The 26481-nt window shown below is 32.7% G+C and overlaps 2 protein-coding genes across 2 annotated transcripts in view; both read right to left on the bottom strand.

Moving 5' to 3' along the window:
- The window catches only part of LOC149577442 (exocyst complex component EXO70H1-like), a 55158-nt gene extending 33376 nt beyond the window's left edge, over nucleotides 1-21782 (bottom strand). Inside the window, exon 1 of the mRNA XM_089796442.1 lies at nucleotides 20268-21782. Coding sequence (XP_089652568.1) covers nucleotides 20268-21722 — 1455 coding nt within the window. The 5' untranslated portion in view covers nucleotides 21723-21782. The remainder of the gene's footprint in view (nucleotides 1-20267) is intronic.
- Nucleotides 21783-23738: 1956 nt separating this feature from the next.
- Nucleotides 23739-25794, bottom strand: LOC149577441 (exocyst complex component EXO70H1-like). Its single transcript, XM_089786937.1, has one exon. The coding sequence runs from the start codon at nucleotides 25700-25702 to the stop codon at nucleotides 24056-24058; it is 1647 nt and encodes a 548-aa protein (XP_089643063.1). The 5' UTR covers nucleotides 25703-25794; the 3' UTR covers nucleotides 23739-24055.
- Nucleotides 25795-26481: the final 687 nt, after the last annotated feature.

Raw genomic sequence — 26481 nt, 5'->3', positions numbered from 1 at the left:
TCCTTCAAGGATCCATTCTTCCATTCTACAACACCATTTTGCTAAGGATTGTATGGTATTGAATGCTGAAAATCAATCCCCTTTGAAGTCCAAAATCTTTCAAACCGATGGTTGACATACTCACCACCATTGTTTGTGCGCAAAACCTTGATGGCTTTCCCAAATTGCTTTTCTACAAAAAATTTGAAGTCTTGAAAATGATCAAATACCTCTAACTTCTGTTTGAGAAAGTACACCCATGTATATCAAGAAAGTTCATCAATGAATGTGAGAACATATCGGGCCCTGCTGAAAGAAGGATGTTGAAATGGACCAACCAAATCACTGTGAACTAACTCTAGTATATATAAAGCTCTCCATGCCTTACTTTTGTCAAACTTTTCCTTAGGATGCTTACCAAGAATGCAACCTTGGCAAACACCTCCAGAGAATTGAACTGAAGGCAACCCTGTAACCATGCTCTGCTAGTTGAGCTGATGCAAATAGTGAAAGTTAAGATGGCCAAACCACTCATGCCATAAGGGTGATCCCACAATAATGGGTTCCACTTTTTGACCAATTTTGACTCTGAAATCAATATTTTTGCAACAAAGGTCAAGTTCAAGTGACTATATCTCCAAAACTATAAATAATTTCAAGATGACATAAACTAGTGATTTTGAGTACTTTGTTACTACTTTGTAACCATATTTTTTAATCTAAAAAAAAAAAATTATTTATGTCAATTTTTTTTATCTCCTCCAAAAAGTGGTACATAATAAAATTCAATATTTTAAAAAGTGACAGTCTGTTTGACACACATAACTTTTTTTCTAGAAATGATAATGAAGTAATTCTTTCTGCGTTGGATTTGTAGCATCAATATCCAGTGTCTGCATTTGGTTTGATTTATTTTTTGTTGAATATTGTATAGTTTATGAATTTTTGAAGTGACATGAACCGTAATTCAGACATACGTTCCGTTTGACACAGATAATTTCAAGTCAATTTATCATAAACCATTTTATTTTTTTTGAATAGAAAGGTATCTCAATAAGCCAGTGCCTCCATATTTTTCAAAAAAAATTTGACCTAATTTACTAATTTTCCCAAGGTGTCAAATTCGGTTGATGTTCAATCGGTAACGAACCTATAATGAGTTAAACTCATATTTGAAAGTCTTAATGATTAAATTATGTAATAAAATTATAGTCGTTGGAAAGCTTGCTCCGAGAAGAACATTTTGAATTTTTTATTTTATAGTAGGATATCATTCTCCTACAATTATGGCAGTCAAAAGAGCAAAAAAAAAGAAAAAAAGAAAAAAAGGTTAAAATTTTTGTGATTTTGCATGTTCGTGACTGATGATCTACTCTCCCAACTGCAACTACAGAATCACTATGCAACTCGCGTATCTCCACTGAATCAGGAGTGAACTCAACCTGCTTGCCTGAACCTATGTGAGTGATTCGGTATATTGATAGGAGATTAGTTGATAATGAGGGTACACAAAGAACATCATGGAATGTGCCATCCCCCACATCAACAGACCCTCTCCCACACACCTCAACAAGAGTGTCATCACCCATCAAAATAGAAGGCATAGTACATGGCTCCAAGGATGCAAGTTCTTCCTTAGATGAAGCTATGTGGTGCGAAGCACCCGAATCAAGAACCCAAGTGGATGGTAAGGAAGCAACTGCAACAAGAGCCTTGCCCTTTCCTTTCCCCTTGTTGTTTTCTTTTGCCTTGTTAGACCCTTCATTAGAACTTTGTTTGATAGACTCAGGAACACTAATATTATTCTTCTCAAGAATGTATTTCAAGTGATCAATTTGTTTCTTCAAACATTTATGTTCATCATGACTAGTCTTTTACAATAGGCACATTTAACCTTTTCTTTCTTAGGCTTATCTCCCTTAGAGGATGTGGTATCAATAGTTGCTTTTGAAGCAATTGGTATCTGATCCTTCTTTTCCTCACTATTATTTTGTTTCTCATCCTTACTATTGTTGTTACTACTTTGTCCTTTTTGTTCTTTTGTGCTTTGGTTAGCAGCTAAGGCATGTGACTTAGAGGACTTAAGAGTGCCCATCTGGATTAGCTTGTCCCGTTCTCAAGCAAGATTGACAGCAAAATCATCTAGAGATGGCATGGTGAATTGAGTACCAAGTGTACCCTTAGTAGCATAGAAGGTAGAGACAAACATAGAATATTTTGAACTTAGCTTAGAGAGAATACTAAGAATCAGTTGTTCATCTTTCTTTTCAATTCCACATTGTTTTAATTGTAGCCTTAGTGATTTTAATTTGGTGAAGAAATCTTGGATTGTGTTGAAATTGTCTAGACTTAAACTAATTAATTCATTTTCCAACATATGACCCCTCATTGAATCTTGTGTGTCAAATAGTGTTTTTAGCTTTTTCCATATTTCATTTGGTGTATCCAAAGACTTAATGTGAAATAGCAAGTCAAGATAAATAGACAAACACAATGTTTCATATGCCTCATAACATTTGTTAAACCACTTAGGCTTATCTTCATCTTTATCACGTTCAGTTTCAAGTCCCATAGTTATCCTATTTAATCCAACTTTCCTTAAGTGAATTGTCATGCGTGATTTCCACTCAAAGTAATTGTATGAAGTTAGTATGAGCATATTTGTTTGATCCATGATGAAGAAATGCTAAAAAGAAGAGAACCCAGCCACGAAAATGCCCCCCCCCCCTTTTTACTCAATCAAAGAACCCCCCCCCTCAAAAGAAATATGATTTGGCACTTTATTTTAGTGTTCTTACAACTACCACTAGAAAGAAATACTTAGTGGTCTTGATTTCAATGCATTACAAACCCTCATGAAGAGCATATGTTGAAAGTGAAACTCAGGCACAATAATCAAGAAAAAAAATAGTATCATTGTGATCTACTCAAAAAATCATGCACTTTTAAAAAAAGAATCGCCTTGATATGAGCTCGTATTAGAAAGTTATGATCCTCCGAAGTTTTCAAAATGAGAATTATGCACAGTTACAGCCAAGAATCTGCAATTTCTGAAAAATTTATGCATGAAAATCAAAAAATAACTCGACTAGTGGATAGAGCACAAAAAAAAAACCAAGGTCATAACAAGAATCATTGAAATAGAAGTTTGTATGAGCAAGAACAAGGCATTTGAAAACTATATTCAAATCTACGACTGCCAACGGAGAGGGGTATGGCTGTATCTTTCCACGCTCGATTCTACAAAATATGTAGATTGCATACAAAAACTAAAAGATACCCAGATGGATTTTTGGGGCTGTGAACAAACCCTAGAACGCATTTTTCTTGCTAATGTACAAAAGATGTAGTTGTAATGTAAATTAGATGCTTTTAGCAATTAAAAATGGCTCCAAAAACCAAGAAACAACCCTAGCAACCAAAAAATGACATGCAAATGTTGAATTAGCTTCCTAAGTCCATCAATGGCATGTTGGAACCTGCAATACTGATTGAAAACTTAAAATATGCATGTTGGTTGTCAGATTTGAGATTGAAACCCCAGAAATTAAAAGCGTTTTTGCCAAAACTTTTTTGATTCTCAAGATCATCCAAAGATGCAAGAGAAGAGCATACTTCATTTTTCAAAAAACTAAAATAAGATTTATCACCCCCCCCCCCCCCAAATCTCTCAAATAAGGAAACTAAAATCTACTATTGCACATAGAAAAGCTCTGATACCATGTTAGAATCTGAAAAGATTAATAACCTAGAAAACTAGCGCAAATAATAAATTTCTAAACTATGAATGCAAATAATACAAAATCAAAATAGCAACACAAAGTTAGTCTCTAAGAGAGTAATTCAAATGCTAGAAACAAAATAGCATTAAAAGGATGAAAATACAAGAGATGCAAATACAAGGCAGGTAGCATGCTTATATAGGCTAGGAAGAGGGAGGAGGTCGCAACACCAACTAATTAGGAGCAACAATCTATCAAACTAAAGATAGTAAAGTATCTTCCCAAGATAGCTAATGGATGCTCACATGTAGAAAGGTGACACCTCACAACCATTCACCTAATAAGACATGCTTTATTAACCTAAGCGAGATTATTAAAAGTGTAGGAAAAACCTAGCAATATAGGAAAAGTAAAAAACTACACAAACAGTTAGTACATTGTCTATATAATTTTTGGGTAACTGGATATATATATATATATATTTAGATCACAGTATATAAATATTGTGATCTGGTACAATGTTTAAAGTAGAAAGTAATGTTGTGCAGAGTAATTTGATGATTGCATTTTTCTTAATACGATCATTTCAGTTGGATATGGTCCTACAATATGTCAGCTGAATTAAGTTGTGTTAGTAAATGGGGGGGGCAAACGATGTGTAACCATTTTGAAAAAAATAATAATAATAATTTTGGTATGTATAATACAGCTGAGTTTGAAGCATATTACCTTTTATACCTATTCATGATCAGTAAGGAGACTGGCATTTGTGACAACATTATTTTGGATCAATGTGAACTTTTCTTTTATTGATATTTCACACAAAGTGAAGACAAATTTGGATTTTTTCTCTATGTAGTCTTCATATTTTGTTTCTGAAATTTTTGGGACCAACTCCTTTATTATGGAATGTAACTGAACAGTTTATATTTTTCTTGTTTTTAGTAGCCAAGACCATTTTCAAGTGGATCTTCTATATGTAGCTCACATTTTTATTACACTTGATGCAGTGCCTAGTTCCTTCCTCAAGAATACCAAATCCATCAAACTTGTAATTGCATTGTGATCAGAAGGCAGCAAAAGGATTAGAGAATGGATTGGCGACTCTCAAAATGCCAGGGACCTATTTCACACTTACTGAATGTTATTCAGTAGAGATTCTTTTAATTTTAAGTAACTTAATCTCTCATAATAGTTGTAATGTGGTTTTCTTTTTAATTTACCTCATTTTTTTTCGTGACAATTCATTCAACATTTCAAGAGTTCTTGAGTTATTTAACTTGCAAATGTATGTAGATGTTCCTATACATAATGTTTTTTTTTGTCCATCTTTGTTATAATGTTTCGGAAGAGAAGTGTTGGAGTTTCATTATCATGCAACATTTGATCTACCAGAGCATGATGATGAGCCAGGTTTGGATGTAGTTTGAGCTACAATAATATGGTAATGTTAGCTTTTAGCAAAGTTGGAGGTGAAGGTTTATTCCGTTTACCATATACATTATGATATTATTTATTTTTCATAATAGCTATAGTAGAACAATTACATGTGCTTTGTCCTCGTCACCATGACCATCTTTGAGCTCAAATGTTGTCAGTGACCCTATTTTGTTTGCTCCAACTACTAGTGCTCCAATAGTTCCAATTGGATAATCATTAGGACTATTTAGAAGTTGACGAATTGTACTGCTAGGTATGAAGTTGTATTCATTGCAAATGTTAGGAATTGTTTCAATGTTTGTGGTCTCTTACAACACAATTATACAATCACTGTCCCCATGGTCAAAGTTAGATTTTGCTTCTAACTAAAAATTAAAAATGTGAATTCCCATCCCTACAATTAGTTTATCTTCAAATTGTTGGACCAAATTATCCTTCACATTAACTATTACTATCATTTTTGCCTTTATATCTGTGACATCAGCATGAAGCACCTCACATGTCTTGTTGATCTTGTCAAGGATGTATTTGTAGACAATCAATACATCCCCTTCAAATATCTTGCTAGTTTTTCTTTCATTTTAAGTTCTTCAATAGAAGTTGTACCAATTGTTTTTACCTTTGACCTAAGTATTGCCATTGTGTTCATCTTAGCCATTGTTAATTTTGTCACAACTTTATACCTTTTTGCATTTTGATCTTGTTTGACCATTGTGCCTTTACTAATTCTTTTAGTTGGTTCCATTTTAACTTGAGTAGTGGCTGCATCATTTTTTTGTATATTGTTTGCTTTTATTTTACCCTACAAATTGGAAAACCATGATTGAATAGCTATAGTTTTGTAGTTAGGTAGAATGCATGAAGACAATAATTCTTTTTGAATTGTATTTTTCTATTCATACTATTGTGGTTGTTAGAGAGAAGATGTCTACATGTTTGATGAAATCTAAATTGAATTGCATGTTTCTTTTGAATGTATTGTTGTTTACACTAGGTTGGATGCAAATGTTGGGTGAATTGTGAGTAAAGTTAAAAAGTGGTTTGTCTAGTACGCTTTAGATTTGAAAATTTTGAATATGTTTGAAGTAAAGTTAGACTATATATGGTCAATAAGTCGACGACCAATAGAATGTGTAGTATTTAGAAGGAATTTGAGGTTATGGTTAATCATATATTATGTCAAATATTTGCTTTTGTTGTTTTTTGTATGCATATTGATGTTGAAATCTCCTAGTATGTACAATATCTCTTTTGGTTTAATGCTTTTGACTACATTATGTAGAGCTATTTCTACCTCCTCTAAGTAAGTGTTTGGTCTTGTGTAAATATTAATTATATATATTACTTTATTTTGTATTGCTATTTTCACTGTTAGGGTTTCAACATTTGTGGAGATATGGTGGTGACTTTTGGTAGTAGATATGGTTTTCTTTGTTAAATTCATTAAACCACATATGCCAGTGATTGAAATTTGAATGTATAATTTGTTGAAAGGGATAGGTTCTCTCTCTTTTGTGTTAAGTTCTTGCAAGCATATAATAGCTGAAGATATTATATGATAGTCACATGTTAGGTCATATATATGTGGATGTTATGTATGAGTGTTTAGTGTGCACAAAGTCAAATGTGATGACGATGTTAAACATATTTTGTTGCAATCAAAATTTCATGATGAAGTTGTCTGTAGCCATTCCTTTTCTAGAATAATGTTCTTCTTGAGTTTAAATTTTTTGTGTAAGAGGGTTGACTAAATATAGGTTTTCAATTGTTCATATTCGTGAGAGGGTTGTATATGCTAGACCATGTTGTTTTACTCTTGTTGGATCAAAAGCTAGTGCTTCCATTGTAAGGCCTTGGGATCGATGAATGGTATGAGCACATGCGAGTTGTATGGGGAATTATTTCCATATAGTTAATTTTTTATTTGATGTAATTCATAATATTGGTCTTGCAATTCATAATATGGGTACCCATTCATGTTCAATTTCATTGGTGTATAATGATGTATACTTTATTCATTGTTGTTGCCCTATGTTTGTATCATTAAATTTGATCCAAATAATGTCATTGTTGTCCTTTTTGGTATATAATTTGAAGATACCATCTAAGACATTCACAATATTGTCTTCAATGTTATAGTTACTTGAGTATATTTCTACTAAGATGCTTGGGTTCATGTGTATTTCACTTGGGAGTGATGTCATATGGGTATAAAGGCGTATAACATGGGATTGTTCTTCAAATTTGTCAATAGCTTTTAATGTGATTTTAAGACCAAGCATGTCTGAGAGCATCTTATTGTTATGTGCATCTATGTCTACTCTATAAAAGAAGAGAAATTGAAGTGTAGGGTCATCTAGTATAACTTTTAGATAGCGGTCATTAAGGTATTGTATGTCTTCTAATGTTTGAGTACCTGTACATATTCTATTCAAGATACAAATAAATGTTGGATCTTTTTGTCTCATTGTTGTTGTCAATGAGTAGCATTTTATATTCTTTCTATAAATTGTAAGGTAGTAGTTCTTTAGTGTTTGGTTTGTTTGCAAATACATCAGAATCTAAAATGGGTAATGCTTGGTAAAGATCACCACAAAAGATTGTGTCCAAACATCCAAAATAGGATGTTGGTTTATGCATGATATCACATAGGCGTAAGTCAATATATCTTAGGAAGCTAGACTCAACTAAGGATATCTCATCGATGAGTAGAACACGTAGTTGAGAATAATGTTTGCATATTTTGTCGAGAGTTTCGCTTCTTAATGGGATGAATTCTGATTTGTTGAATGAAATGTGCAATGCTTAATGTATTGTAGCACCACCAATATTATATGTTGTCTTCCTTGTGTATGCAACTATCATCCCCTTTGGTTTTCTAGGTTCATCGTTGATGTCATTAGTATATAGACAAATGAGTGCATGGTAAATAACTTTTTTCGTAAATGTTTTCCCTGTACTAGCTCCACTTGTTAAGAATAGGTGAATCGAGGTTGCTATATTTTGTTCTTTTTCTAATAGAATATCTTTCACTATCATTTGTTGTTTCATGTTAATCACCTAACATAATTTGAAGTAGTCATTATTATCTATTATTTGAGGATGTTTTCCTATTTCAAAATTGATATGTAATTGATGACATATTTTCTTGTTTGGGAGTATTGAAATGTCTTTTACAATATTGTATTCTTTGTTCATTGAATTGATTTTGTTTTGTGGATTAGATTCTTCATTACTCTAATCTCTACCTTGTAGCTCGTTTCCCTCTTTGTCAATGTCTTCTCATTGTGAATTAACATTGTAGCAAAATTTGGCACAATTTTTTTGTATCGTTTCCTTGTGGTGCTCATATGCAAATTGCCAAGTACCAAAGTTATTTAGGAGTGTGTCCATAGTTATCACAAATGGGACATAAAGGAGAACTTGTTCTCTATAATAGTTAATTGAATCAATATGCTTTTTGTAATTTATGTAACGTATTATGTTTGGTTTTATTTTCTTCTTTATTATATGTTTTCTTTTGTGATATTGTGAGAGAAATTCAGAAAATCATATATGGTTTAGACTTTCTAAACGTTGAATATAATATTCTATAAATGATTTTGCCATAACATTTTTGGAATCATCTGGCTCATTCTTCAATTGTTTTACAGATTTAAGCACAAATACTCGCTCATCATCAACTCTTGTATCAATAAATATACACTTTCGTGAACTTTGGTCAAGTGGCATTCAGAGCAATAGATGTGTTGCTTGTTGTGGTGACATTTGTTGTAAGTTTAGTAAAACATTCTAAAGTTTTCTTATCATGTCAACTGTGTCTATATTATTTTTTTGGTGGTCATTTCTTATTTTTTGAAATGCATTTGTCATTGATTTATCAAATTTTGCCATATACGAACTACAATGCATTGTTGCAACATATGCATTAAGTACAAATTGTGCATCTGTATTTTCTTTCCATAATGTAGGCATTGCACTTGCAAAACTATTATTTCAAATTTTACAAGGCCATCTTCTCAAAAATAGAGCAGGTCTGTCTAATGTAGATCTTATTAAGTCAATATATTTTGAGTTTGTTAAAAGTAGTTTTTCAATAAACATGTCATATGTCCATGAAATGTCATAGTTCTCTTTTTTCAAATTTGACAAAATATCTTTTGCTTGCATAACCAGTGATTCTATTTTTTCCAATAAAGGTTCTAATATCATTGTTTCTAGAAACAGAGGTATTGGGAAGTTAAAATGACATTTTCTTTTTGATGTCTTCTTACAACGTTTTGTGTGATGATTCTTGTGTAATTTTTCCAAGGATGACCTTCTAAGTGGCCAACACTACATGTTATATAGTTGTCAATGAATTTAACTATTTTGATATTCTATTCTTTACCATAAATCGGGGCATTTTCAACCCAAATCAAGATATGGTCATTTTCATTCCCCCTATTCTCAAATTCAGTGACTAAGAAGAAGTCATTAATTTTTCCAAAGAAAAAGTGATTGGTGAACATTAATTTCCACAATTGTTGTACTCTATGTCAATAGTATCATGCACATGTGATAGGGTCTTTACATACAAGGTGGTTTATGTCACAAGTAGTGTAAGCATTATTTTTAGTATTGTTTATTTCATTCTCCATTGTTTTATAGAATTTAAGTAGAGTGTTTCTTAACGGTTGCCAATTTTTCTCAACACATGTAAAAGTGAGGAAAAAGGTGGGAGGACCCAATTGTCATATCATAGCAAAAACATTTTTTTTTAAGTAGTTGGGAATAGTCTAGAGATATTCTAATTCTCTTGAAATCTACATATCTAATTTCTAATTTCATGATCTTTTTTAAGTTAGGTTTGTTGTTCACATCTTTGGCAACTAACTTCCTACCTTTCAATTGACCTTTTCTAATTCTCACCCACATTGTTGATAGGACTTGGTGAATTAGTATTTTAATTATTTTGAAAAATAGGTTTTTTGTGTCTATTGAAAATTTATGAGATAAGTTTAGAAGCTCCCATTGCATAATTCTTTGATAACTTAATTTTTTAGAGGTATGACTACTATGAGGCACTCCATAGAATAAGTTTGGAAAATTCATTTCCTTAGAATGTTTGTCTTTGAAAATTCCTATTAGATAAAACTCTTGTGAAGGTGTTAAATCAATAATTTTATCATTCATGTTGTGTGTGCTTCTAGCATCTATAAATCCATGTATGAATGTGTTTGTCTGGTTTGCATTCTCTATATCACTAAGTGAGTCAGTGTCACTTGATGTACTATCAGTCATTGATTGAGCTTCTTGTTTCGACTCATACAATTGTAACCATGAATCATTTATTGTTACATTTTCTACTTTATACAATGATGTTTCTATCAATTCATGTAGAGCTTGCATTATGATAGTGGGTCATACTATTCCTTTTTGGAAGGTATTCTTATATTCAAGACGTCTCTTTAGAGAAACTGCAATTGTTGATGTGTAATCTATTGTTTGAGGAAAAGCTTTTTGAACAATGTTCAAATTTGTAGAGACATTTATTATAGACCTAGTCAAGCCCATTTGTAGTTTTCTATATCATAGTTCCCATATTTGTGCAAAGACAATTCTCAAGGATACAAGTCTTTCCTCTAATTGTGTTAGCATTCTCACATGTCACAAAGGTTTATTTCTATAATGTTATGAGGAGTTGCGAATTTTGGAAGGAAAGATTGTTTTAGACCTTTATAACATATTTTGCATATGTTGGTTGTTTGAGATGGCCATTTACAATTCATCAGGATTGTATATATATCTTTCATTGATTTTTTTGCGTATTTCATATCTTTTTTGAATTGCAAAGTATCACAAACTTGAGAGCAATGTTTTGGTGTGTCCTGTATTGCAAGTTCATATCTTTCTATTATTTTCATTTGTGTTTGTCTTATTTTCCTCTTTTTGTTTCCATTTTTTTGATTTTCTTCAACTATGTTGAGGTTTCCATTGCTTTCATTTTCACTAAATATAATTTTATTTGATTGTACATTGTATATGTTACAAGATATTGCTTCTTTACATGTGTATTTTTTTATCATCCTTAAACTTGTCGTGCTACATTTTTGAGAATTTTTTGAGCCATTATCTCCTTTGTTTTGTTCATTGTGTTGTTCTAGTTCTTCTTTATTATGTAGTGTATTTTGTATATCTTGTTTATTCTCTCTTATTATTCTTTTCAATCTATGTAGTTTAAGAGTATGGCAATTGCATTTCAACCTTTGCATTTCAATCAAAGCTTCAAAATGTTCATTTCATAGATTTGAATCATGGAAAAGCAAACAGTATTGTTCTCCACTCAAATGTTGATTGAAGTCAAGGTATTTTTTTCTTGTTGTCAATGAGTAAATAGAAATACAAATATTTAACCACTTTGACATCCAATGTATACAAAATGTCTCCCCATAGACCTTTTTCATTTCTTGTATTTGTTTCTTCAGCGAGGAGACACATTCTCCTCAAATAAGTATTCACATCGTTCACATTATGGAGTTCTTTTATAGTGAGAGGATGCAATTCATGACTATATGCATAGAGTGCCTCTGGATATTATTTTTTAAGACATTCGCAAAAGTAATCTATTGTCCCATTTCATAGTTGACTACAAGTTTTTGTGTAATCAAGTAAAAATACTAGAGCCAAATAAGCAATCACCGACATTATATTTGAACTCTTTGAATCTTGATAGTCCTTACTGTGCGAGTTCTTCATCAATTTTGCAAAGTTGGTTTTTACATTGCATTTTGAGACTTATAACATCTATTAATTTAGCATTTGTAGTAAAATAGCATGTCTTCTTTATTTAATGTTCCTCCTGTGTTTTCCTATAAGGCAACCATAAATTTTTTCCAAATTAGTATCCATTGCTTCCAAGATTAATGTTTTTGAGTATTGATGACTACTTTAGAATGTTTTCATAAATTAGTTACATTGTTATATTTTCTTAATGAAAATCTTTTAACTAAATTTAAAATTATATGTACATATTATGACAAATTGGAAACATAGAAGACTAGAAAAAACAATAGTAGCATCAAATGTCGTAGATATGAATTGTAATCATTGGATTGTCATATTGTTAAGATGGTTTTATTCATAGTATACTTCTATTCTAACATATTTGTTAGTACATATCTTTGATCCATTTCTTTGGTTATAAATGAATTTTTTGTATTTGTATTCAAGAATACCAATGGATAGAGGGAATTTCTTTGTATATTTAGAAGTTCCAAATTCTAGCAATTTGATGTTATTAGCAAGCCTCACACTTGTGACTTTAAATAGTCGTGAAATATTTTAAAATATTTTGGATAATTGCAGATTCTATTTTCCTTTTTTAGATTTTTAGTTTATGTTGCAGGTAGATATTATAATATTATAGCATCCATGTGATGGTTATTTTGAAATTTAATTTAGCCAATGAAATCTTTGAATTTATACATCTTCCTATTCAAATATAATGTTTTTTTATACTAATCATGTTATTCATTTTGCTAAAAATATATTTATCTCTAATTCTATTTGTTTGTACAATGAACTATCAGTGTTCAAGTTGTTTCATAAACTTTTAGTTCATTCCGTAACCAAATTCAGTAGTCATAGTGTTAACATTTAATGTCTATGTTGAATCTAGGTCAACCATTGGGATTGTGAGTTAAAAAATATTTAATCTAGAACATACATGTATTGTATAGGATTTTATTTAGGATGTTAGAACCACTTTGATTACAGTTACTAAGTGTTGTGAGGCAAGCCAAAAAAACCAAAAAATTGTTGTTATTATTTGTTGGTACGACGATTTCTACAGGACCAAAAATTATTTAGCTAGTTGATGTGATCCATGTCATCCAAAATGGTGAAGGCCCCATGGCTTCTCAAATGATTTTCAACAATGAAATTTTTTTCATGTACATTGTGCAATTGTAAATTAGCCACAAGAAGGTGTACTATTTGTCCCTCTTAAATGGAAATGGTTGAATAACTCATAGTTCATCTCAATTGTACCTACTATAGTAAGCCATTGAACATTCAGCAAAATATATGTTGCAACCATAAATAAAAAATACAAGCAATCAAGTTAGCAATATGAACATCCCATGCATAATTTAATGTTATGCCACTTCCCTAAACAATTAATAGTAACCCCATCTACAATCAGGACCTGAAAGCTTGGAGGTACATACATCAAAAAAAGAAGTTAACTAACATCTTATTGATTAAGTTGAGAGTACTTCCTCAATCTATCAAAACTATTGTTCTTTACTCAGAAAATGCACTACCTTGAGAGATTGATGGAGGTAACTCTAGAAAATGTATAAGAAGAAATGGTTTGGTGGATATCTCACCATCTATTATTGCCTCATTATCTATTGAACATAGCTTCTTCCTTTTCTATGCTTCATCCTTTTCTACTTCCTCACTTGGCCCTTCAATGTAGAATAATTTACTTTCAATACATATATGTCCTTCACTATATCTACTAGCATAGTTTTAAAAAAAAAATGAAATTTGTTCTTTTCTCTTGTTTTTGTTGCTATCAATCTACGTAGAGGTGCTTCCATCTAATATGTACACCTTGCCAACTATTGACCAAAAACTTTTCCACCACCTACCTTGCTATAATCACTGCCTATCTAGGATAAAGAATTTTGACGGAACCAATTGGTTCAAATTTTCCTTTGTCAGATACTAGATTGATTATTTTTGCTTCCTGTTGTAGCCACCACCATGATGTTTCCAAAACAACCCCAAATCTTGACTATATAGCAGCTTCAATATGCCCTTGACACACTTGCTATCTCTAACTTTTTAATTTCCAATTTCAAATGCACCAAATATTACATAAGAAAGCTCCAAACTTTAGTTCTTAAACAACGATTGTAAACATCCCATCCTTTGATGTGAACTTCATAAATCTCTCCCTAATTCACAAGAAATGAGTAAAACCACTCAACTGTCAAATAAAAAAATATTTTCTCGAAACTGTCCTTTTAGTTAATAGATAGATGCATAACATTTGATACTATATAATTTAAACAATGAAATACATAGTTTTTTCTCCAACAGGAAACAATTTTGCAATACATAGTATTGATCCTTGTTCTTTGCTACAAACATTACATATATTTTTCTAATACATAGAGAATTGTGTAGAAAATTATTACATTCAAAGCTAACAATGAAATGAAAGTAGGTGTTTCATTTACAATGAACAAGAGAACCAAGAGAGAGCAAAATTCAACTCCCACTACTATTTCAACAAGTTCCATACTCTTCTAAAAATTAACTGCAGTGAGTTGTGATCAATTTGACTAGCTCTCAATGTAAAAAAAAAATTTAAATGGAATAGATATGTCTCTCAAATCTATCAACCTTGCCGCATGAATATATTCACTTCAACTTGCCATTGAAATATAGATTATCATTCAATGTGAAAAGGAAGAACAAATTTATTTGATATATTCAGTCATGCATTTTGCTCTACAAAGTTTGCTTGTTAATCAATAAAGGAGGTATTTTAAAAACTTATATAAATAAAACTATCAATTCACATAAGTTGGAAGAAATAAATGTGATTTCATGTATACAAATATAGCTTCTCATTTAACTTTTGCTATTATATCTATAAAAACATTTATCGTTGGACTGCCTTTGAAACTTAGATATGTACACACTGTTGAGACGCACATGACCAAGATACATATTGTGCTAGATTTTTACAATTCATGCAAATGGAGCCTAATCGTATATGTCATAAATATTACATATGCTAATTTGTATGTGTTAACAGTTAATTTATCTATTGAAAATGTGTCATCTTCCAATATCTGCTACAAGATGAATGCTAGGAGACATGTCACTATTTGCAAATAGAAACAAATAATGGTATGAGTAATGGTGTTATATGGTTTTAGTTGATAGTGCTCCTATATCAATGTCAAACCATTCTCCTACAAGCTCTACATTGTCATGTCTTATAATCCATTCAAGTGTAAGAGTTGGATATGATATGATAAGGTTTATTATGCACAAAAGTGTCTTGTCTTCAACTGTAGCCCAAATGTTGATAGCTGACAAAACAATGTTTTGCATGTTGGATTGAAAATGGTATTCAATTCTTCTGACGTGTGATTTCCATGAGGGAAATGGATTATAATATCTTGACAGTGAAAAATGATATGAGCTTCCCTATATATCTGCACCAAATATTTAAGATAAATCAATTCTTTTTTTATCATAAATGGAGATAAAAACACGAATTTGATTTGTCTCTGGTATCGATTGAATGTTTCCCCATCCATTGTATGGAAAGATGACAACATGGTTGTTCTAAAAATATTTTTGTTATATTTTTCTTTGGCATTCACTTGGAAGTTGTAGGATTTTTTCAAGGACACTACATTCTAGACTTTCAAAAAGATGATTTGTTGCCTGATTTATTGTAGCAAATGCATGCATGGTGTTCTAACTTGTGCAATGTGGAGAGAGAAAACATGTTGACAATGAGTAACATATTTTAGATTTTTCTAACAGTGATTGAATTCTAAGATATAGCTCAACTTCATTGTTATTCTTTTTTGTGGAAATATTATTGCTAGGAAAGTAATAAATGTCACATTAATGTGTATGTTTGTATATATATATTGCTTATGACACTCTTTATAATGTTTAACATTGGTTCTTTTCAATTGTTTTGGAACTTTATTATATTTTTTAGCCTAATAATGTTGATCAGTTCATAGATCTATTACCTAAATTTGTATCTAAGGTGATATAATTTGGAATGATATAAACTAATGCACTCATAGTGTGCTTTGTCAATGTGAAAGTGGTCATCATTGGTGATAAGCAATTAAGTTTACAAACATCATTTTTTTTTCCATACCACTATAGTTTATCTTTCTAATTTATTTTGGCACTATATTTGGTGTGGTGTAAAAATTTTTAAATAAAATCATAAATTTTTTGATATATCTGATAGATTATATAAACATCCACTAAAAAAATGACTAAAGAAAAGATTATGAATAGAAAATGTAAATGTGCAAAAAAATAAACAGCATTACAAGTGAAACAAAGGTTTCTTTTTTAGATGTGGTAATCACAACTTTAAAAGTATATTTTGAGGAAAGAAGTTGATATTGTATCTGAAAATAATGGCATGGAAACATACCAGATTGTTGTGATTGATGTTGTTAGATTTATTCAAAATTCAAAGTAGTCCTATTAGACTCCAATAGCCCCTGAAACTAAAAACATAGAAAATGATGAGCGATGTAAGATTTCTACAATATCAATATATGAATCATTTAATCAATTTGCAATATAGAAATAACCATCTTTTTAGAGAATAAAGTATAGGATACAAAGATACATAGCATACATTCAAGTAAGCATGAAAACTATATTTGTTACTTTCATGCAATAAGCAAACATTTAAATTTAAATGTCTCATTTCTATTGCCATTTAGTATAATTATGATTGAAGATAGTTTCAAGTAGAACAATACTAACTTAAAATGTCAAAATTCTTACGAAAAGATGCAATACATACTTTAAATATCATTACATCAATTTACAACATTTTTTATTCAACTAAACTTTGCATAGAGTACTCTATCAAAGTCTTCATCAATGACAAGCAACTTTCCCATATAACTAAAAGCTCAAATGTGTTATGTAGTATGTGTCAACAACATGAACTAAAGGATAAATGATCAAGTCCAATAACAAGAGGAGACATATGCATTTGTAGGAATATCATTGCATTGCATACATTTGCAATCCTCAATGCATGTTGTTCAAAAAATAGGGATTTATGTGCTTGCAATGCATGATCTACAATAGACTTCCACTTAGTTTTGATAGCAATTTTAAGGGAATTATACACACAGGCCGTAAAAGCACAAGAGCTTAAAATTTCAAGGGAGAACAAGCCACCTATGGGTGTATTACTCATCTCTATTGCATGTGTATTTATATATGCATTGTAGTTTTCAACTAGTCTAAAGTGATTCTTGACATATTGTTCCATATTTGTTTTCTAAAAAAATTTCACCAAGAGAAATGCACAATGATTTCTCAATATTTGGGCAATCTATAACAAATACATTTTCCAAATGCATTGATTCAATTGCACCAATCGAGGGACAGTCCTAATCACCACCTAGACTTGGCATATATACACGATCACACATTGTCAATAGCCAAAATTTGCCATAGTTGACTTCAAAATTAGATAGGGAATTAATGTATTCAATCAAATTTAAATAGTTATATATTTTAAAATGGACGTCAATGTTACTATTCCCCATTCAAATGTCAAATGACATCAAAACATATACAATTTTGAATAGCACTTTTAGTCAACTAACTTCCTAGGTCTAATGGAATTTTAAATTTCCTCAATTCAAACCATTAACCATTACATTTTCCATGTTTCTAATTACATGTTTTAAATATTATAAGTTCAACAAACAAAACTAATGTGGAACAATATAAGGCATATCAAAAAGTCAAACTCATAAGCTTCTTCACAATGTTGGCTTCTATGACATTTTAAATAGAATAATATAATGTCCCAACAACTAGTAATATAGTTCTGTTACAAATACTACAATACTATAATGTTTAGGATCCTTTTAGGTCTACAATTTGATGACATCTACATATTTAACATGTGACAAGAAACAAGCGAATTTCACATTTACATTTTTACCATAATAACTTAACAAATAGTGATGACAAAATTTTTTAAAATACGAGATTAATATATTTATAACTAGTTTGTGCTAATACAATTGGTTTAGAGAAACTCATTTGTAGGAAATTTTGATTGAATATCATATTTGTAACATGAACACTCCATGAAAATTATAAAACATTGTTGCATTCCCACAAATAATTAAAACTCACACTCATTCTAATTTAAAAGACTTCTCAAAAACAAAGATGGAAAACCATGAATACTCTTTAAGTTAATTGTTTAAAAAAATTATAAGAACATAACTATTACAACAAGAACATAACTTATATCTTTTTTAAAAATTAGTATAGAAGTCAAATAACTCACAGAATGGCTACAAAGTGCATCAAACATAAATCCTAAATAATTGCAAATCAATAGCTACAAAGCCTTCAAATCTTATGGCCTCAAAAATTAACAGCAAAAAGGTTAGAAAATCATGAAGCTTGAAACCAAGCCTTCTATAAACAAAGAATGCATTACCATGCCTCGTAGTAGCTTTACATGTACAATCAAATTGACCAAGATAGTTACAGGTTCTGTTATTTACTCAATTTTGTCAATCCCTATTCATCCACTTATTGTCTACCCATATTAGCAAGAAGTACACTTCCAATTCAATAGGGACTTTTGAAATCAAGAATTGTCAATTTTACCATAAATTTTATCGACATTGGAGAAAATGTATTTAGTTGACTAAGACAAATCAATATTTATCGTGGTGAAGAATAATACGAACAACTTTCCCATCCAAAATTCATCAAACAGACCCTAATAATCTAAAAAAATATTGCCATAGGTTTCATGCAAGAGATGTTTTAAAAATAACTTAAAATCATTAGTAGATCAAAATGATTTCAAATAATGGCTATTAGTAAGGGAGAAACAAGAAACACTGATTAGTTAGAGTAAAAGTTCATAACATCATAAAGGAATGTCGTTATTAAGTATTTAATATGCTAGTAAATAAATGGAGCCCTATGCTAATTTAACTTTCCTAAACTATTGATCCAACGACTGAAAAAAAATGCCAGAAATTTCATCAAAGTTAGGCCTCAAAATAAATTTAAAAATGTTGTCAAGGCAAAATGATTTGATAAAGATTATTAATAAGGAAGAAACTCAAAAATTAACACTGTATTTTCTATCACCAATAATGATAATTTAAAACAAATTTTCTAATCTATAAGTGGTACTTAGTATGTTATTCAAGCAGACATCACCATCCATAACGACAAATTTTTATGTCCATTTAGACAAACTAACTTTTAAAAAGAAAAAAATAATAGGGACAGAAGATAAGAAATGAAGACTATTGAATTATTAATAGGGGAGATATATAAAATTTATCACTAGTTCTGTAACGACACCACCACCAGCATCAAAAACTACCAGCCCACCCATCATCAAGGTCATGTCATCCAACAAAAAACAAGCCCAACAAAGGTGTGAATGCTAAAACAATTGCTTTTCTTGAACAAAATTCTAAATATAATACATTTAAGGCAACAACTAATTAGGCAGCTATTGTAAGTATGATTGAGAAAAACTGCAAAATAAAATATTTAGAAGAACAAATATATAGTAATCTATAATTTATAATAACAGATATCTAATCATTTATTCTCAATATAGCTAAAAGAAAATGCACAAACATAACATTCAAAATAGAAATTATATAATTATCTATTGTAAATATAATTGGAAGGAATTGTAAGAAAGAAATTGTAAAAAAGAAACATTTAGAACAAAAAATTATACTAATTTATTGTAAATATAATTAAGAAATTGTAAGTATGTTTTATAGAACTCTCAAAATAGAACATTTAGACTAATAAATATCTAATAATTTATATTAAATATAATTGAAAGGAACTGTATGTATGATTGAAAGAAACTATAAAAAACAAATCATTTCGAATAACAATGTGTGTTTGTGTACACACACACACACATATATATATATATATATATATATATATATATATATATATATATATACATGTGTGTGTGTGATAATCTACAGTAAATATAAAATGAAAATGAATTGAAAGTATAATTAGAAGAAACTGTAAAAACATAATATTAAAGAGAACAAAAAAATAATGATGTACTATAAAGATTTGAAAGGAAATCTAATTCAAAAGAAGTTCAAAAACAAAACATTTAGGACATCGAATATATAATAATTTACTGTAAATATAACTATAAGCAATTGTGATTAAAAAGAAGTGTAAAATCAGAGCATTTAGAGGCAACAAATATGCATTTAGGGTAACAAATATATAGGAGATTTTCTGCAAATAATTGAAAGGATGCGTAAAAACAAAGCATTTAGGGCAACAAATGTAAACATATTTATGAGGATCTAGGCTTAGTGCGGTTGATAGGCTCGACATATATCTCAGCTCCGAGTCCTTCACTTTCTGGACTATGTAATGAAGATTATTCATCAAAAACAGATACGACAGAGCTGCATCTTTGTAAAAATCGGATCTTGTGTCGAGCTTGCAGAAAACAAGGAAGATGTTCCATCCCAGACGGACGGACAAAGAGGCGGAAGGACCGAGAAGTTCATCATCTACCGCGAATTCCTCAGGGAGCGCCATTATTGGCTGCTCAGGCGCATCTGCCGTTATATTTATCAAAGTTTCCCTGTAAACAGACAGAAAAGCGAGAAAATTCATGACGTATCTGGTAAGAGGATGAACAGTGCCGCCTACGATTGGGGTTTTGGAATTCTCTTTCTCAAGCGCCTTCTCAAATTCTGCTAACATCACCGTCGCCGCCTCACCCAGCCGGGAAAGAATCTCGCCGGCGAGATCATGCACGCTTCTGCATTGGTCTTGATAGTAAATGGCCTCCATCTCAGGTTTCAGGTCCATTAGGGTTTCGTAAATGTCAAGAACCCTAAAGATCCTTTCAGGAGCCCGGCTTGTAGCGGCAACGGCTTCTGCAAAGGCGAGAAGTCTGGTTGTGGCTTCCTTCGCGATTTCCGCAAAGCATCCATCTTTCATCGTATTCATCCCCTCAAACACATCATCGCACAGCTGCTTCTCTCTCGCGAACACAACTCGGATGCTGATTTTGGCCGCGTAAATCCATTTCTTGATCTTTTCATCCAGTAATGTCCATTTCATTTTCCGAACTTCGCTCAATTTCACCTTCTCCACGCCGAGATTGTACAGACTTTCTCCCACCACGGACTTTCTGTTGAGAACGAAGACTCTAACGCATTCCCTTCCGTACCCTGCCTTCGCCATGAGCTCCGCTATGCTTCTCATATCCGCCACGGCTTCCAAGGGCAACATGTCGAATTCAATATTTCTGTCTGTTGACGAACTGTTTTCGGTGAAATGGCCGCTGCCGTCTTCGTTGTCAGATGAGCGGATAGAACAAGAGACGCTCACGCTGTCCTCTGTGCTCGAAGTACGGCGCGACGCACAAATCGACGACCACCGGTCAGGATCAATGGCGTCGCTGTTAGTTAACAGAATTTTGTAAAGCTCCTTCTCCAGACGAGCCATCGAAATCTTCATCAGTCGCTGAGCGCGGATGAGCTCTGCGGAGGTGTTGCCACGGGCGGAGAAATGGTTCATGAAGCTTTGCAGATTTTCGACTGTTTTCATGTACACTCGCAACCCTTCTGCTCCGCTCTGGAACAGGATTTCGTTTGTAGCGTTAATATCCCATCTGGAAATCAGATTCTCTGCCGCGGATAAACTGTCTGAATATAAATTCGTCCTTCCTTGCTCGCTTGGGCTCATCATAGATAACCGGCTGCGGAAATCGGACAGAACTCTTTCCATATCTTTGTCCTGGTTTTCGGAGCTGCGAAGAGATCTTACAATACGCTTTGTCGTTGCCGCAACTCTTTCTTCGATCTCCGTTGAAATATCTCGATTGTTCAGAAATTCAATATCAAGGGGAGAATTTTGAATTCTATATCTGCGAACAGAGAGAATTTCGGTGGAAGCCGTGTCTCTTCAGCGTGACCCACTGCCGCTCAAACTCTCAAATGTGTCCTCCACAATACGCGTAAGGAGCGACATATTTAATGGAGTGAACGTTTTATTTGAGGTTCTTCAACGATGATAATTGAGTTCGACTTTGTCCGCGATGCAGGTTTTGTTTGATATTAACCTGTTTAATTATTATTATTCAGTACGTGGGCTATGCTGAAACGAGAATAATAAATAATAATAAAATATACTTTCAACTATTAGTTACATCATTTTTCTGCTCCGGACTCGGTCAATATGTCTGTTGATTTTATGTTTGTCTTTTATTTTGAATTTTTGTTCTTCTACAATTATACAGATGTTTCTAAGGCAGTTGGTAGCATAAAGTTCTTTGGCTGCCAAATGGAAGGTTTATAAACATTCTTGCAATCGTGCATTCTTTGACATTCCTGATTTGTGGTATTTCATATTTATTTTCAGATTATAGTAGCAATGTATCATTTACATACATTATAATAGAACAAATATGAATTACAACATGTTAAAACTTTTTATTATTTTTGGTAATATTTTAATATGAAAAATATATTAACTATTTTACACATACATCATCTTTCCACTATAGAATGAGTCAATATAACCCATCTTTTATGAGACTTAATTTTATGTCTATTTTATTTTTTTGGCTCTATTAGTGTTATGGAGATGTTTCTAAGACATTTTGTAGCATAAACAATTGAAGTGGTTTGTCCAACAATTATGTTAATTTGTATAGAATATGAGTGCGTACTAATAGAGTTATTTCTATTTGCAAAGCCATTTATTATCTAAAATTTACAACCTAAGTTTTGACATCAACGGTTGGTAATTGTGTAGAAGTAATGTAAATCATAGAATATATCATGACTGGCATTTTTTCAAGGCACAATTGTCTCTTAATACCTTCCTTGACTAAATTTATTAATGACTCACAAAGTCTAATGATTCAAAGCTCATGTCACTTAGTTGTCATGTTCCTTTTTCCATTATCTACTAGTTACGAAATCATATAGAAATTGGCCATGTCTAAGCTCTTCTCTAGGCAACGTCACCTTGAAATGAAACACAAATACATAGATCACATAGATCTTCACAAGGCATTTGTTATAAAATATCCCACATTATGATCGTCCTAATAATGTTTTTTGGACAACATTGTGAACGATTCATGATATCTACCATGTACTTTCTTGTTTTCTCATTGTGATCATCCTATAGGATTGTTAATTTTTTGACCACAATATGAACATTTTGTGATAGCACCATATATGCCCTTCTTTTATCACCATGATCTTTTGAATTGCCATTAGTTTAGTGGTTGCATTGTATGTATTTTTCAAAGCTAGCATACATGATATTACTTGCTAAAATATGAGATAATGAGCATTTGTTAACATTATTATGATTAATGTTATATCAATAGTCAAATGTATCTAATCATGACACCTTTCATTTGATTGTGTGTTTGTATTTTAGAAAGAATATTTTGATATTAATATATTGACTATAAAGTCTGAATCAAATTTACTTATTCACTGCATATATTTGTTGTATATATATTCTTCAAAGAGATTCATGATTTATATACAATTTTATTCTTCAAAGAGATTCATGATTTATATAGAATTTTATAAATTTATATTAATAAATAATTTGACATCAATTTAAATTCAACCATGTTGTGTCCAATATAATGGCCACGAGTCATTCCTTGGACCCACACACGCATATAATTAACTTTTTTCCTTCCTTATATTTAAGCAACATTTACAATGTACATGCTATTTAATAAAATAATCAACTCTTGAAAAATTTTGGCCCCTCCTCTATGGAAGTTACAAATATAGGAATTTCAATGAAGAAAGTCACCTAGATCTGGTTGAGGTCACTGATGAGGGGCTGCCTTTGAACAAATTCAACACAAAATCGTGAAGTTCTTCAGGTGTATATTTGATGTACAGATCGCTTTGAAAGCGGTTCCTGTATCTCTCCAGAAATGCAGCGTAGTCAGGCATCAACTGCTCCATTATTGCAGCTGCGAGCTTTTCTCTCAGGACGACGTCAGGCACAACCCACCCAGCATGCCTTTTCTTCACCTCCTCCATCGCCAAATTGAAATCCTTTAATCTCTCTTTCAAACCCTAACCAGACGAAACTCCGCCATAAGCAGAAGATCTCTCCTCGGTTAAACAGGACATTACTCTCCCCCAAAGGGCCCTCTCATAATTTACCGCATAATGCCTCACTCTACTCCATTGTTTTCTCACCCACTCATCCCCCACCATATATCTCAGCTCCGAGTCCTTCACTTTCTGGACTATGTAATGAAGGTTATTCATCAGAAACAGATACGACAGTGCTGCATCCTTGTAAAAATCGGATCTTGTGTCGAGCTTGCAGAACAGAAGGAAGATGTTCCATCCCAGACGGACGGACAAAAGGGCGGAAGCACCGAGAAGCTCGTCATTTACTGCAAATTCCTCAGGGAGCTCCATTATTGACTTCTCAGGCACATCTGTCGTTATATTTATCAAAGTCTCCCTGTAATCAGACAGAAAAGCGAGAAAATTCATGACGTATCTGGTGAGAGGATGAACCGTGCCGCCTACGATTCGGGTCTTGGAATTCTCTTTCTCAAGCGCCTTCTCGAATTCTGCTAACATCCCCTTCGCCGCCTCACCCAGCCTATAAAGAATCTCCCCGCCGAGATCATGCACGCTCCTGAAAAGATCTTGACAATAAATGGCCTCAAGCTCGGGTTTCAGATCCGTTAGAGTTTCATAAATGTCAAGAACCCTAAAGATCCTCTCTGGCGTCCGGCTGGTAGCGGCAACGGCGTCTGCAAAGGCGAAAAGCCTGGTTGTGGCCTCCTTTGCTATTTCCACAAAGCAAGCATCTCTCATCTTATTCATCCCCTCAAACACATCATCGCACAGCTGCTTCTCCCTTGCGAACAAAACTCGGATGCTGATTTTGGCCGCATAAATCCAATTTTTGATCTTTTCATCAAGCAATGTCCATTTCATTTTCCGAAAATCGCTCAATTTCACTTTCTCCACGCCGAGATTGTACAAACTTTCTTCCACCACGGACTTTCTGTTGAGAACAAAGACTCGAATGCATTCCCTCCCGTACCCTGTCTTAGCCATCAGATTCGCTATGCTTCTCATATCCGCCACAGCGTCTACCGGCACCACGTCGAATTCTAAAATTCTGTCTGTTGACGAACTGTTATCGGTGGAACGGCCGCTGCCGTCGGCGTTATCCGAGGAGTGGACGAAGCTGGAGACGCTGTCCTCTGTGCTCAAAGAACGGCGCGAAAGAAAGGTCGACGACCACCGCTCTGGATCGATCGCGTCGCTGTTAATTAACAGAATTTTGTAAAGCTCCTTCTCCATACGAGCTATTGAAATCTTCATCAGTCTCTGAACGCGGATGAGCTCTGCGGAGGCGTTTCCGCCGTCGGACAAATGCTGCATCAATCGCTGCAGATTTTGGATTGTTTCCATGTACACTCGCACTTCTTCTGCGCCGCTCTGGAACAAGATTTCGTTTGTGGCGTTGATGTCCCATCGGGAAATCAGATTTTCTGCTGCAGATAAACTGAGCGAAAACATATCTTTCTTTCCTTGCGCGGTTGGGTTCATGAAAGATAAGCGGCTATCAAAGTTGGACAGAATTCTGAGCATATCTTCTGTCTCGTTATCAGAGGTGCCAAGAGATCTCACAATATGCTTTGCCGTTGCCGCAACTCTCTCTTCTGCTACTTCTTCGATCTCCATCGACATTTCTCGATTGCTCAGCAATTCAATGGCAGTGAAGAATTTGAATTGTGTATTTCCTGAGAAAGAGAGAAAATTTGGGCGGAAGCCGTGTGTGCTCAGCGTGGTTGAATTTCTCTCAGACTCTCAAAAGCGCCCTCGACAATAGGCGTATGCAGCGAGATATTTAACGTGATGAAGGTTTAGTTTGGCCCTCATCAAGGGTTGTAATTGGGTTAGACGTTGCCCACTATGCAAGTTTTGTTTGACCGTCATTTAGGCCCATTGATGTTAACTTTTATTTTACTTTTATTCATTTGCGCGGGGTACGCTCCAACTAAATTCTGCATTAAACACGCGAGCACCGGGTGATTGGAATTTTGAGTATATTATGATTATTTGGGTTCGTAGCCTTCATCAAATTGAGGGAGGTGCAATCGTTTGAAGAAATTTGGCGACGACTTCTTTAGATCCTTTAGTATGTCCCTTTGCTAAATAGAGAAATATTAACTCTCTAAAACTTCTATATGATTTTTTTATTCCAGTTTCTTTTATATTAATTATAGAGAATAGAAAAATATTAACTCTCTAAAACTTCTACATGATTTTTTTATTCCAGTTTCTTTTATGTTAATTATAGAGAATTTAAAAAAAAGAATATGGTAGTATGGAAAACTCATAAGAATAATGTAGTAAATGTATTCTTCATATTTGAGGTAGTTTGTAATGTAGTGAAAATTCAATGTACTTAACGAGGCTTCAATCCTTTTCATTTTGTCCAAGTTGTAGCATAGACAATATTCACT

Source organism: Cupressus sempervirens, chromosome 1 (genome assembly GCF_028749045.1).
Source record: "Cupressus sempervirens isolate cs-2001-9-10 chromosome 1, ASM2874904v1, whole genome shotgun sequence".
NCBI classification, from domain to species: Eukaryota; Viridiplantae; Streptophyta; class Pinopsida; order Cupressales; family Cupressaceae; genus Cupressus; species Cupressus sempervirens.
This window is presented reverse-complemented; position numbering and strand designations above follow the sequence as displayed.